At 37.0% G+C, this 15706-nt stretch overlaps 1 protein-coding gene across 1 annotated transcript in view; it reads right to left on the reverse strand.

Moving 5' to 3' along the window:
- WDR70 (WD repeat domain 70) overlaps positions 1–15706 on the reverse strand; it is a 136090-nt gene that overhangs the window by 18818 nt on the left and 101566 nt on the right. Inside the window, exons 12-13 of the mRNA XM_075447270.1 lie at positions 14110–14194; positions 12902–13040 (exon numbers count right to left, since the gene is read on the reverse strand). Of these exons, the coding sequence (XP_075303385.1) occupies positions 12902–13040; positions 14110–14194 (224 nt within the window). The remainder of the gene's footprint in view (positions 1–12901; positions 13041–14109; positions 14195–15706) is intronic.

Genomic DNA, 15706 nt, shown 5'->3' on the forward strand with positions numbered 1-15706 from the left:
TTGCCATTCCACAATCACCTTTTCAGAATAAAAAAAAAATTGCCCTGCAATGGAATCCAACATAAACTAGGTGGTACTTCAGGTTTAATTGCCCCTGAGACTGGAACTCAGGCTGAAAGCAATAACCTCAGCAGTTAAAAGTAAACTGTAAGCTCTCACTCCACTTACCAAGGTGGTTTCATGTTTCATAAGATAAGTAGAAGAGCAGGGAATTAAATTGCCTAACATTACTTTATGGAAACCTGGCACAAAAGACTTGACCAACCATAAGTACTGGTTGTAAGGAAATCCTGTGGATGACAGCTTCAAGATTCAGAAAACATGAACACAAGAACAACAAAAAACTTCAGGTAACCCATTCTAGATTCAAACATTCAATGCAGAAAGACATAACCTGTTTGTTAGAACATCTAAAGCTGAAACAAAACAAATCTGTGTAGATTCTGAAATTAAAAAAATTCCACATCACATCTCAGCTTCGCAAATGGAATACAATGTGTTATCATAACAAATTTGAATGACAAAATGCAGAGTGTATCATTCCATAAACATCTTCAATATTTGAAAAAAAGATTTCTGTAATAGCTGCATATTTTGGACAGTATATCTTTGGAGTATGAAGTCTTGGAAGCCTGTCATAAAAATCCTGAAAACAATTTTATCCATGGAACTGCTGTGGTCACCTTTGTGACTGTAAGATCTGAAAATACAGCACTTACAAAAGACAGTTACTAGTAACGATTTAAAAGCTGTTTGGTACTTTCACTGTTGCAAAAGCCTTAAGTTCTTCAGATGAAATCAATCTGAAAAGCCTTTGGCAATGTCTACTGCATATACACACACACTAGCCCGTATTGGGAAATACTGGGAAAAGATTGTGAAAATATTTTTGTGAAGACAGGCAGAAAAAATACTAAAAATGTTAACAGAAAGAAAAACATTCCAAATTTACCTTCTTCATTGTCACTGGGAAAGAGGTTAGAACAGATTCTGTGGGTGTTCTTGACAGTAGGCCTTTCTAATTATTTTCAAGGAACAGACTGTCTTGTAATACTGACTTAAGATGAAAGTTGATAAAAAAAATATCTACACAATTTTAAAGAGATCTTTTTTTACAATCTGGATAGAAATGTTTATTTTCTTAAACAAATACCTCATAAAATAAGAACATCTTACTGACTGTTCTTGAAACTACCCATACCTTTTTCTAAACTTGCTGTACTATTTTTTCAAATACAAAATATTAATTACCTGAACAATACATAATTTCTACTTTATTTTTAAACTAAGTATTACACTCACTTCAAACTCCCAATTCTTTTAAAATAAACTCCAGTTTTAGAAAATTTTACCTATAATAATTGAAAAGCTTAATAATATGTGGTAATCTTAAACCATAAAACTCATAAAATGCGTAGAAAGGTGGCAGGCAAAAGTGATGATATCACTATTCCCTCGTGTGCTATTCCACCTGCATTTTTTCTGAGACATGTGCAGTCCCTGCTCACGTGCAGTTCTGGGGTAGTTCATGAATCATCTCACCCCTAACAGTCTGTTCTCACCTGTGTGCTTCCCTTTATATCATATAAGCAGAGCTGTTGCTGCAGGTAAACAGTGAACTACACCAAATAATTTTTCTGTTAGGTTATTCTCCATCGGGGACAGTTCACAAGACAACTACACACATGGTCTTGCTGGTACCATGCACAGTGCTTTGACAGGATTTAATAGTAGTGCCTCTGAAAGAGACACTGAAGCATGAAACATAATTTGTAACACAGAACAGGTGAAAGAAAGTGAAGAATAACTGAAGCAGATTTCTCAGCAAGCAAAAGCAAATTACCTCAACTGAAACTGGCCAGAGCATTTCGGTAACACCCTGACAGAGTAAACAATGCAGAGGGCATTTTACAAGGTCAGCAAGAAAAGATTAAAATGATTTGTGGCACAGGAATAGAAAATTTACCCCCAAGATGAAACTACGAAGCTGGTAAGGTCGTAAAACTACAGACTGATGTCAAGGATCAAAAGAAATCTTCTGGATCTTTGCTTATAAACATGGTTCAAGACTGCAGCAGCAAAGGCAAAATTCAGCTCCCTGGCCCACATTTCAGTTTCACAGCATGGGCTGACCAGATCTAGGACAGGAAGAGCAGTCTCAGGGGGGTGAGCAGTACAGGTTGGAGGCAGGAAGGCAAGGAAAGGTTAATAAATTCTAGTAAGAGGGACTAGGCAGGGTTGGAAATGTTTCACATTGGGAAGAGGGGCTGGCAGAGATTATGGGGGCTGAGAGAAGCTTTGGAGGGGATGCACTACGGAAAACACTGATAAAGGAAATTAAGAAAAAGTCCGAGCAGATAAAGCAAGCGTTCCTAGTTCCTACATATTGTAGCATATATATAGCCTTCACATAAATGTTAGTTCTTATGCCCAAAATATTTTTCTGCCGTATTCCAGAGTCTGAGCAGTCAATCTCACTAATATCTTTTGAATCTACCAAACTGTAAGGTTGCCCGTTACGTAACAGATTAAGGAGGGTGTATATAAAAAATGTCACATGAAAGTATTATTCATCTCTATCCTCTCTTACTCTGCTGCAAGAGAGCTAGAGAAAATTAAGGTTTCTTGTATTCCTACATGAACATTTAACATGTCTGTGAGCTGAAGCGGCACAAAAGCATTGATTTCTTATTTTTCCATTTCAGTTGAAACTTCGACTGATATTCAGCAACATGTAACTACCTTTGTATGTATACAAACCTGAAGATAATAGCCCATCTTTTGTTAACAACAAGCAGAATTTTACTAAACAGACACTTATGCATATGCATATACTGATCTAATGGAATATGGAGGTCATAATTTTCTGCAAAACTGGCATGATAAGTTCCATCATTTTCCAAAAAATTCCAAGGACATATTTTTAACATAAATAGGAATCACCACACAATTCTGCAGCCCTTAGGTCATCAAGGCTATATACTCTCTGTGCTACTGCAAAATGAAAAGTAAATTAGGAAGGACATAATTTACAATGATGTTTTAATTTCTTTTGCCTCCTTCAGGAGGTCTTACTTCTTCTCAATCAGACATTGTTTTCTTTGGCAACAACCCCTTCTCCCTGAAGACAGTTAGGTTTAATCTTAAAACACCATGCATTTGTCTTTGAAAATGAACACTTCAAAGTGTATTTTCAGATAATGCATGACAGTGTATCAGCTTTTTCACGTTCATTAGTAAAGCTCCTCCTGCCATGCAGGGAAGAGGAAATAAAAACATGCTTCCATATCAGTTATGCACTGTTGGAATAAACCTTTTCACTTCTTTCTCTTCACTTCAGGTACAGCCTTTCACTCTTCTATGGTAGTTCTCGACTCTCAGCCTGTTTGTATATTTCCTCCAAAATGCCAGCACTGATTATTCAGTTATGTGGAGCTACGAGACTTTTAGGCTAAGTTCACTAAATTAATATCTGCTGCCATGCCTATCAGCAAAAACCATTTAAATGAAAGTACAGACAAACAAATATGGTAAATGGAGAAGATGCATCTATCTACTTCCAAAACTACAGAAAACTACCCCAAGAGGGTGGAGGTCTCTACTGAATGATGCTGATATACAGCTAATATTTGTACTAGCTCTGTGGTGAGTGTGCAGCCAACATCCCACTTACAAACTGGAAAAAGCAAAAGAGATTTCCTTGCAAATTACCACTAGAAAAAAATACTGCTAATTCCAGATAAATACTGAAAAAGGAAATGGAACACACTAATCCTAGGCTATCAGAGGGCTGGAACACCTCTCCTCTGAGGAAAGGCTGATAGGGTTGGGGTTGTTCAGCCTGGAGAAGAGAAGGCTGAGGGGAGACGTGATTGCAGCTTTCCAGTACCTAACAGGGGCTTACAAGAAAAATGGGAACAGGGTTTTTTAGCAGGGCCTGTTGCGATAGGACAAGGGGCAATGGTTTTAAAATAAAACAGGTTAGATATAGACTAGATATAAGAAAGAAATTTTCTTACATTGAGGGTGGTGAAACATTGGCAAAGGTTGCCCACAGAGGTGGTCGATGCCCCATCCCTGGAAACATTCCAGGCCAGATTGGACGGGGCTCTCAGCCACCTAGTCAAGTTGAAGATGTCCCTGCTCATTGCAGGGGGGTTGGACTAGATGACCTTTAAAGTTTCCTTCCAACCCAAACCATTGCATGATTCTATGATTCACACATCTCTAACTGTCAAAGCAAGTATTTACGGTGTTTTGATGTTTCCTTCACGTGATGTTTCCACTGATTTAAAAAAAGCTTGTTAAAATTTAGATAAAGTCCTATAATCCTAAGGCGAAGTTGCTGCTGTTTTGACAGTTATGTTTGGAAATCAGGTGAAAGCTAGAGAGCACAGACTTGACTCTCAGTTAGCACAATCCTTTCACAGAGTGGCAGGCTTTCCCCCTGTAAATTGCCTACAGTCATAAATCCTTAAGTCAACAGAAACAAGTGCAAAAGTAACCCGCTGTCAACTACTTTGCTATTGGCAAGGTCAGAACACAAGCGATGAAATGCCCCAGTGCTTTAGCAGGAGAGAATAAACACCAATGGAGGGAAGTGAAGATCTTAGGTGGGACTTACGTCACCAAACTTAAGATGTCTACACCTCTGATCTTTAGAGGTCTACTCTACATACCTACAAACTTTCACCTCCCTTTACAGTTAACAGAAAGAAATCAGCATTTTACAGTGCCCTTCATCTAACCTATTTTAGATACCTATTATAGGACGAGATAAAACCACAGTCTGGATGTGTTTATTTTTCTCTGTTGATTAGAAAAGGAGCCTAGGGTGACTGGATCAGCTGTACACATGTATATTTGGTCAGGTGAATCCCTGCAGCCTACAGTGGCCAAAATAACTACATAAGAAAAACAGAAAACTAACAAGGACCTATATTACAGCATGTTGTGCTACGTACATAAAACTCTCCAGTTCAGGGATAAAGGATCCCAGAAGCCAAACTAAATACTCCTAGCGCAGAAAGAACACAGCAGATACAAGCTCCTAAAACTGCCCAACAAAGCTTCTGAATCTTAGCTCGAAAGATCAGGTCTAGCTCTGGAGATAGTTAAAAACTGAATGGGGACAAACCAGAAACAAACACAATCTATGTTTGCTCTTATTGCTTACCCCTTTCCTAATTTACAATCTGATACATAATTCCTTCAGAATCTGTTTTGAAGCTATACAATAAAAAAGTGATAACAAGAGCTGCTGCTCTAAGAAAATATTTTTGGTTAGGAAAAGAAAAACTTAAACAAACCTTCTCACTTTCCTATGTGCAAGCTTTGCTTCAGTGGCCATGACGGTATGTGATGGGTTCTGTTTGAATAGTGCTGCTCGGATTTGCTGTACTTGGCTGTCCAGACAGCCAGATAAGCAGCATGTCAGCACGAAGACAGTGAACATGTAAAATGACATTCTGACCATGGTCATGGACTCTGTAAGGACAGGTCACCACAGCAGTGGCCAAATGGAGCTTTTCTGACTGAACTGAATATTTAACTGTAATTTTTACAAATTCCAACATTGCTGAAAAAGACCCCAGTCTGTCAAAATCAGTGCAAATGTGTGTGCAACTAGTTTATTCAGCACATTTGCTCTGTCTTTTCTCCTGTAAACCCCTACATATTCATGGTGAGGAACTGCTTGTGTAATGCAATCTCTTTTAAAAATGTAGGAGCTTAAAACATCATTAAGCAATACTACTTAGGAAACTTAACTGCTTATTAATCATTTTTTTGGGTTTTTTTGAGACACAGTAATTACCTTTCAAATTAACATTATCTGTTATCTAAGCCTATAGTTATATTACATTATCTTTGTACATGAGAGGGGTAAGCAATTCCAAGCATGTACTGGACTGAGGGATCAAATCTCAGTGTGCCTTCCAGTTTAGTTTTCTATAGTTCTGGAATTTGCATATTAGGTCCACCTGACTTTAGTGATATGTCTTTCCAGAAAAGAAGCGAAATTTACAAATTTATTTCAGAAAAAAACATACTTATTTCAAAGGATTTCTATGTCTTTAAATAAAACATGAAAATATTTGGATGCTAACAGCTAAAGACAGCTTCCCACTACCAAAACAACTTTCAACAATTGTCCCCCATCCCTGTTTGGCTACCACCACTTTTAAACAACTTCTGTAACAAGGAAAGATATTCAAGCAGTGCCTTTCAAGTTTTTCCATTTTATAAGGAAGGAGTAGAACCATTTAGAAACTTCAGTTACTTAGGCTGCTGTACAGGAGATACAAATCTAGTCTTTGTACAAATCTTCATGGACACGTTTGAAGTGGCCCACAGTTTTCATGGATGGAAAACTTCTCTGTAACTGCTTATGAAATACATCCCAGCAAGAATGCGTACGCTGCTGTTAAAAGAGAGGAAAATGTCTCAGAGTATACCAAAATTTTCATGCAGGAAAGGCCCATAAGCATTCTAACTTTTAGGCAGCAGAGTGGCTCCTGCCTGTCTTCAAGATCTCAAAGCTTCAAAAGGAAACACTTCATTTCCTCCCTCTCATGCCCTCATAATCTATAAAGTTCAGAAACAGGGCCAAAAGAGTCTTAAGCAAACGTTTCAGCACATTTTTCCCCAAATGTACAAAAATATATTTTCTCTTCAGCTCTATGCAACTGGAATTTAAAGGAAAAAATGAGAAACTCGATATTCTTATCTGAAGCTAATGGCAATCTTACCTGCAGAAACACTGCTATTTCTACTTAATAATCAAGGATCATTAATAATGATGGTTGACATGCAGAATGGAAAGTAAAATCAACCAATAAAGTTGGCATAGTAAGGGAAGTCTTTTACATAGATAGGTCTTTCCTTCTCTTACAGTCACCTTGATTTCTCTGCAGCAGATCTGCATGAAGCATCAGCTACATTAACTGTCTGCTCACCTCCAAGAACAACATAAACTATACCTTAAGAATCATTGAAAGATAATGCTGCTCAGAGACAACATTAATTCCCACTGCGCACACTGTATCTCTCTTCGCGGGTGTCTTAGAGCACAGTGGTGATCCAAAAAGCCAACGACTTGGCTTGCCAACGCTGGTGTATCTGGGAAAGGCTGGCCTGTCTCCTGGATGCACCCACCGACCAGAGGAAGGAAAAAAATGTAAACTGAGTAATTCATACAAAACTGCTGTGTTTTTAATTTAAAAAATATTAAATAACTGATTTAGAACTATGCCATTTCCAAATGTCAGCAAAGGTGAACAAATGCTACCAGTTTGCTTCCATTTTGTTTCTTCTTTTGAGCAAAAAGATGGTTAACACTCATATGTTGATACTATGCATGCTCTCATCCAAAAACAAGGCTGCTCACACAATAAAAATATACTAATATGATATCAAAAATCTACTTTAAACCCCAAATGCAAAAATCTTCAGGTTTGAGATTCCCCTGGAGCTCTTCCAAGGAAAAGAGCCAACTACAATAAATAAGGTGGGAGGTTAGGGAATATCTAGAATGCAGTGACCTGCTATCATTAGATTTAAAACACTCATGAGAATATAGTAGTAGAGGAAACAACACTAATGTTTTTCCCTTGTGAAACATGACTTAGAAAATGTGTGGAAACATTCAATAGAAGAGGGACCAGAAACAGATAAAATTTACAGTTTTCTATGCAGAAACCAGAAATATCCTAAAAACATTTTCAGGGGCCAATAATTTAAAGCAGGATCTCAGTATAGAACATATGGATAGCAATGTTGTATCCCTTCTCTCTCAAGGTACAGCTATATAATATATTCTTAGAAGTGAATTGAGCCACTGAACAACAATTTTCCTTTTTTGTTAAATAGAAAAAGTGACATAATCAAGGTGGCAAACTGTTCTCCTTGTAATTGCAAGGTAGGACATTTTCAAGCACTTGCTCTGTTAAAATTACAGCCACACTTTCATCGCAGTATATCACGAAACTAAGTCAAGACAACCTCCACGTAGACCCTCTACTCCCCATTACACTGAGGAAACCTGCACAGATTATTTCTCTCACATACCTCAAACCTCTAGTGACAGCTCCCCCAAAACAAAGTACATGCTGCTGCAGGGTATACAATGGGAATGACCACATTATCTTTACAGAGATAAAAGCAGAGAACAAAAATTGACAAGTTACCTCACTATGAAAGAAAACACATTCTTGTGATTCACCTTTTCTAGTAGATTTTTTTTTCTTTTGTTACTTTAATCAGCACAAAAATTTACTGGACCTTAAATATTGTATTTACTTCCTTATCGTGGACAACGTGGATTTTCCTTTCAAATAAAATAAATGGCTTAAAAAAAAAAAACCCAGAAGTAGCACAATGATCTATTCCAGAAGTTAAAAGAATTTATTCTTCTTAAATTCAAAAGCTTTAAATCTTAGTGAAATGGGCCACAGTGGAAAAGCCCTTTACTATATTACTGCACCTTATAAATAGTAAATTATATCATTTGAGGTCAAGGAAAGAAATACTGCAATCCTATATCAACTGTGCATAAAGGATGCTGGAAGTTTCATATTCCTTACTCCTCCTTTCCTTTTCACTCTTTAGTCTAAAAAGAAGCTTTATTTATAGCTCATCTCCGAAGACCTTCCTGAAACATCCCTTAGTGGTATTTTCCGAAGTATTTGACAATTTAACTTTTGCTTATATTTGAGAAACTAAGAAAATACCAAAGAATCCTCCTAACAGAAACAGGTATCCCAAAACAACCATAATTCCATGGTTTTGGATTGTTGCTTATCTACAAAAACCTTTGGAATACTTTAAAAACTCGCACATCTCATTTTATAACGTACGCAAGCTCATAATCTTGGCTCAATTTTAAATTGAAGTATTACTTACATTTTCATTTAAAACTAGCAATTTCTGTAATAGTACAACTTCTATTTTTTATTTTTCAGTGCCCACTCTTGCTTGGCAGTAACGAGGTGTACTACTACTCCTTTCCATAGTGGGAAAATCACTGCTCTATTGCTGCCAGAATCAATCTCGTCTGTAATACGGATAAATGCTGGGTGATCTGTTTGAACTAGTCAAATTAATGATAGACATGTGAGAGTGATTCAAGTGGCTATCCACAGCTATTTTAAATTAAATTGATGTTGGGGGAAATGTTGAGTATCCAGCTCTGTTTCCCATACACTAGGTATTTATAACTGGTTCCCATGAAGATCTCATACTTACATAACCAAACCAAGAATTAGGAATAAACCGTCCCTGACTTGCATCTGACAATGAAATCTCCCTTCCATTCCAGAAAGAGGGTGCAGTTACAGACATCCCAAAAGATGAGACCTCATCCTAAAGCAGCTACAGGTCTTCCTTCCTCTTATACTACCTGAGTAAAGGAAAGGGAAATGGCCTCTGAGTTTCTATGCATACACTATGTACCCCTCTTCTGGCAGTTACATTTCCTGGCATCTGTTTAGTCTCCTTATCCATCTAAATGGAGTGAAGAAACATTCTGCATGCAATTATAAATCTTTAACATGAAATAAGCCTCCAATGCTCAAACTGAGAAAGTTTAATGTAAATATTTTCTTGATATTTGAGGTGAGAGCAAAAGAACCGTTCACAGATAATACTGTCAAGATAGAAGAAACAGAGACAGAAAAACTAAGAAAAAGCTGCATGTGCATAACAGGAGTTTTTAAAACCCAGTTCTTGTAGAAAAGAGAGGAATTCTGTCCAGTGTAACATATGTAACAATGGCCACAGTACAAAGCCCTCGTAACTTCCAATCACACCTGTACACACTGAGGCAGAGTAAGGCTGACATACTGTACGCAGAGCATCAGCATCCTTATGAGAGTAGGAGAGGCAGGAGCTCCCACCTCTGAGTTTTGATCTAATCTGCAGTAAGCAAATGACCCTGCCAATAACCTGCAACATGGGTAATTTCACTCCTTGATAAACTCTTGGAACTGAAATCCACTGAACGCTATTAACTGTAAAACTCCTACATCTGCATCAAGCTATCTCTCAGTCACAGATGACCAGAGGCAGAACAGTATAGTCAGAGACGCACCATTGTGTATTCGCCCTGTTCACGCCTTCTCTTGCTGGCACACAGCTACTGGCCAGAGACACAGCCCATGTTCTGCACCACTTCTGACATTTATCTGATTGTTCCTCAAAAAATATTACTTACCCAAGTAGCTTGAGTTCTACACTAGTCCCAATGCCTACATGGCTACAGATTGCGACAAAAAAAAATCCAACATGAAATGAAAAGCAAATTAATATTCTATACCTAGCCCCAACAGCAGAGACTAATCAGACTGTCAGTCTATCAGTAAAATTACAAGGTTTCACTCCAGCAGCTCAGAAACAGTAATGGGTTTTCCCATGAAAACTTGAAAGAAAAGGTGAAAAAAGGTTTGTGTGGTATGGTGGAAAGGAATGTCAGACATAGCTTTGGTCAAACATTCCCATTAAATATTTTCCCATTATCCCCTAGGTTCATTCACAGGCCAATTGCACTGGCTGTTTACCAAAGAGGTTTGAGCTAATGTTTACGGCTCTTTAGTGTTTTTCTATTTTCTAAGCTTACCGGCATTTCCTTTAAAAATCATTGTGAAATTAAAGAAGTAACACATTAATAGCTTATGTTTTCTCTTCACAGTAGATTTTCTGTTATTCTGATTATATACATTCTACCACCAAGCTCATATACAATTGCCTCAAAACCTCTTATTATTTTTGTTTTATATTTGAAATAAATGATGAATGATGTCCTTTTTCCTTAGCAATTTGGGCTGAATACAGCTGAAGTCACTGAAATTATTTTGATGAGGTGAGACAGCAGATCAAGCTCTTTGCAGAGATAGATATTGGTGTATCTGTTCTTGTACTACACACATTGGCACAGCGTATTTCATCTATGCAATGCCTAAAAAAACAATACTAGGAACACTGAAATTACATAGATAACATACAAAAGGTAAAGAAGTATGATATTTAGTTACAGAAGACAAACTGAAATATTAGAGAACAGCACATGTTTATCCTTACACTAACTGCTATCTGCATTTTGGAGAGAGTATAAGGAAAAAATGGAAACTAGGAAAGTAGTCTGTAGAAAGCAAGTAATTACTGCACCGCTGAAAAAATGCTTTGATAAACTACACACAAGATTTTAATCTACAGTTTACAGGCCAATGATCTTTCCAACAAACAGCATGTACTGCTTATAAAATACAAAAGCCAGTTTCCTGAGAATTAATTTGTTTTTAGCATGCATTTATGCATTTACATTTCATCAAACACTGCAACTTCAGAAGAACAAGAAAAGAACATTAATGAAAAAGCCAAAAAGATACAAACATTAGAAAGATCTTGAAAAAACAGACCACTTTTATAACACCACTTACATTAATTTTTCTTCTTTTAGATTGTTTGATATGCTTAACTCTGTTTTTCTTAGATGTGTAGAGTTGAAGCTGGAAGCTAGACAGACTCACTGTAGAGGTATTATTAGTGCTGACTCACTAAAAATTATGTCATAAGATCAGCATTTGTAAGTCTCAATTCTTCACTTATTATTTCCATTATTTTCATTTGATCCATTACATTCAAAGCAGGAGAATGGCAGTCTTAAATTTTATAACTACAAATGAAGAAAAACAGCAGCACTAAAACTCTACAGACAAAAGTAATTTACTACAGTCTTAAAAAGTACCATATAAATATCAGCACCCATATACATTATAGCATAAAATTATGAACCTGCTGAGATTTGTACACATACTTAAAATTTTACTAGGTGAGTGGCCCCACTGAAGTCGCTTACTGACCCCTAGTTTTGTTTTTCCAACAATTTCCTGCTGTTGGTCCTCAGCTCCCTCTCTCTATTGCATTTTGAAGCAGAACATCAGAAAATTACCTCCCAATTCTGAGTGAACTGACAGCAAAGCAGTATTTTCTGGACGCTCCTGCAGCATTATCCACCTCAGCAGGTAAACCAGACCAGCACAAGGGGTTTTGGTCCACTGTGCTAGGAAAGACTGCTGTGCTAGGTAAAGAAAACTGCAGAAGGAGAAAACAATATCCTGAAAGAAAGCAACAAAGTTGCTATCTGACAGACTACACCAACTAATGAGACTTCAGCATACATTGCCATTCTTAAGCAACGGCAATTCTGTTTGAATTTCTCCCCCTCTTGTTTGTTATAAACTATAAGCTTACTTGTGTATATAACATGAGTGAAAGGACCTTTTTTCAACTATGATATTAAGTTTTTTCCTTCTGCACAAGGAATAGGTAGGCAGTCCAAGTCATACACAGAGTCTTCTGTATTACTGATTCACAATTTCAGGTTTTTGTATTACTGCTGAGAATGCTATTTTTGATGGAGGGATTCTTAATGATGCCTGCCTTTTTGCCACAAAATTGTTGCATTTACACAAGCTAGCGTTTATTGAAATACGTTCTATAGTAACCACAAGGCTAGTTTCAGGGACAAGTAGGAGTTTTGTCACAATACGGCATTTCATCTTGGTAACTGGTGGAGTAAACAGCATAAACACGTAAGAATTTTAGGATTTGTGCCTCACTTTCACAGGTCTAGAAAGGCTCACAGAAATCCTTCAGAAACACAACAGTAACACCAAAGCAGGGATCTCCCAGTGCTTAAACACCTTGTCCCAAGATTTTATTTTGATTTTTTCAATTGAAAGGAGAATAGCATTCATTCAGGCCACTCTGTCTCTAGTTCTTAAATATGGAGTAGAAAAATGACAGTAGTGTTAGTAGGTCATTACCTGTGTAAGGGGAAAAAATAATATGAAAATAATTTCATTCAAATTTTGAATAGTTGACAAAAGAAAACTAAAATACATACTGCATCTGTAACTTCTATTTCATACAACTTCTGGAATGTCTCCCGATAAAAGAAAAAAAGCTTCCCACTGCCACCACCTTTCTTAACAGAGGTGCCTGTGACGAGTATTTTATCATCCGGGCTGAAACAACAATCTGTCCTGTTGAAGAAAATAAATCATCACACTGGGCAAATCAACAATTAAAGTACAGGGAACTTACATGTAAATTGCACTTCTTAAAAATAATTCTTTCTATTTGTTAATCCTTTCAAGGCAAAGCTTTAAAAAAAAATCTTTTGTCAACTGTCATCTATTACTACAGTCATCACATACAGTTCACATGTACAATTACAGCTGCGCACAGAATGTGCAACATTGGCAGATCCAATAAAAATACTCCTTCACTAAAAAGTCCTTCAAACTTTTCTACATTAGAAACAAACCAAAACAACTGTTTTCAAATCTGGTTATCATCATTAAGTAAAAAAATAAATCAATCATTAAATATGTTTTTGCTGATGATACATTTCTCAATGATGCAAGGCAGTGTCTTTACAAAGTGGCCAAAAATGTTTGTCTGTCCTTTTCCTCTATGCTACAACTGCAGTCAAGATAGAGTTGCCCATGACCTGCCTTTCTAAGACCTTATTTCAAATGTATAAATTGTCCTGAGAGTTGGACTTGGGTGTGCTACAGGTATAGAAATGCAGGTAATACCAATATAAACGTTAGATACAATACTTGGCACCATGCAGTACAATATAGTATTTTAGTACCAAAGAACACAGTCATCAGCACTTCTGAAATCATAACCTGAATTCATACCATGCACCTTCATGTTATGTCTACTTTTCAATCCAGCTCTTTTTTTTTATTAATCATAGACCAAATAAGAATGATGACTACTTATATATCTCATTACACGAACATAAGGCAATGAACTGGCCTCCTCCAGGAAAGCTGCTAATCTAATTAGGCATAAGACATACGAGACTAAAAAATGGCCTACAACATGCAAAACTAGCTATAAATTATCATAAAAAATACAAGATCTTTTAAAGCAATATGAAGTCCTAAAACAGCAAAGAATCCTCATTGCACAGTCCTCCCTGTGCAGTTGTTTCTGCACAGTTCTGGACCTAGCGAGAATGGAGAACTCCACTAGACTCCCTCCCATTCAACTCAACCACTGCTATTCCTGCTCACTGGAATAAAATAGAGTACTTACATTGGAAAGAAGCTGGGCAGTCTTTCTGCTGAATTAAGAGGCTTTTTAAATTGTCTAATATCCCATATCTTTAAAGTATCATCTCCTATGAAACAAAAGGGACGAAGGTTAGCAATAAAGGATTTAAGTCAAGAAATCAGACACGTGCAGAAAATTTCATCCTCTAATTCAGACACAAAAAGAACAGAATGATGTGGTACAAGCATTCAAAATGGGGATGGTTTGGAAGTTTTTTGTCCCTAAATGGCCATGAAAGGGCAAGAACGAGAAGTTCCACCTGGTGCACTCCAGTATACCAGAAACTTCGCTTCAGCGGCTCATCTCCATTATGACAATCCCCCCTATGAAGAACCATTATCCACAGTGGATCCAGATTCCCCAAATCCTAATTTATTCTGCATTTGTGAGCATTGGTGCTTTGCTACCAGGAGTAAATTTAACTTTGAAGATATCAAAGGAAATTAAAATGTTACCATGGATGGTCTAGACCAAAAACTACACAAGTTCTATGTGTCTGATTTCTACCTGCCCTGAAAAAATGATCAGGAAGAATGGAAGGTATATGAAGTCTTCCCCCTTCTTTAGCAGGCAAATAGCAACAAACTGCAATCTCAGTACAAAGAACAGGCCCTGGAATCAGCCAGAAATCTTTGGGTAAAGGGGAGAAGGCAATCTACACTTGTCATAATGAAACCTTTTCACATCCCTCCACACCACCTTTGGCCATAAAAGCCAAAATCGAGGTTACAGCAAGACATTTATAGCAATTCTCATCTGTGTTTGACAAACGTGGTATGACTATAGGACAGTACAAGTCAGGCTGTTTATTCTTTTTCAAGAAGTTACGACATATTAACAAAGTGAGAACAGGAAAAAAGAAGAGAGATACTAGTTATTCTCAGAGAGATCTACATCTCTGCTAATAACCTCTATGGGATACATACTTCCAGCATTGGACAAGCTACAGAAATAGAGCTTTGAAGCACCTCACTTAGGCACCTAGACATCATCTCCTTGCATTTGACATCAGTGCCTCAGCACTTTCAAGGATGAAAAGAAGGACTTTCAAACACAATTCTCTTTAAAAATATCCAGAGATTAATTTTAGACAAAAAGTTAGAAAATGTTCCTGATCTAGGAAAGAAAAGGAGGCAAGTGACTGGTAATCCACAGCCTGCTTCCTTCCAAAGCAGAAACCTTGCAGGGAAGTAATTTTATCGTCTAAAAGTATTTTGTGGATTCATAGCCTTTGAGCTCAAAAGCTTAAAGGAGGCCTTGGAAACAAAATGTTTAAAAAAAAAAAAGTAATATGCTGTAACGAAAGAAACCAAGGACAGCAGTACCCTTTACAGAGAAAGCAGTAATGTGTGGCCTCGTACATCATGTATGTTTACATTAAAGACTAGGATAACTCCTTACTACAAAATATTTTTAAGAGGTGGACAACTTAAATAAATAATGTCTAGAGTAGAGTATATTTCTGTTCACTGGGAAGTTAAAAAATGACAAGAAAGAAAAATGTTGAGTCCCTATTTTGGGAATATCTGTGTTCTTATTGTTTCCCAGTAGACTCCATACCAAGCACTTCAAAGCATTT

This window comes from Opisthocomus hoazin, chromosome Z (genome assembly GCF_030867145.1).
Source record: "Opisthocomus hoazin isolate bOpiHoa1 chromosome Z, bOpiHoa1.hap1, whole genome shotgun sequence".
NCBI classification, from domain to species: Eukaryota; Metazoa; Chordata; class Aves; order Opisthocomiformes; family Opisthocomidae; genus Opisthocomus; species Opisthocomus hoazin.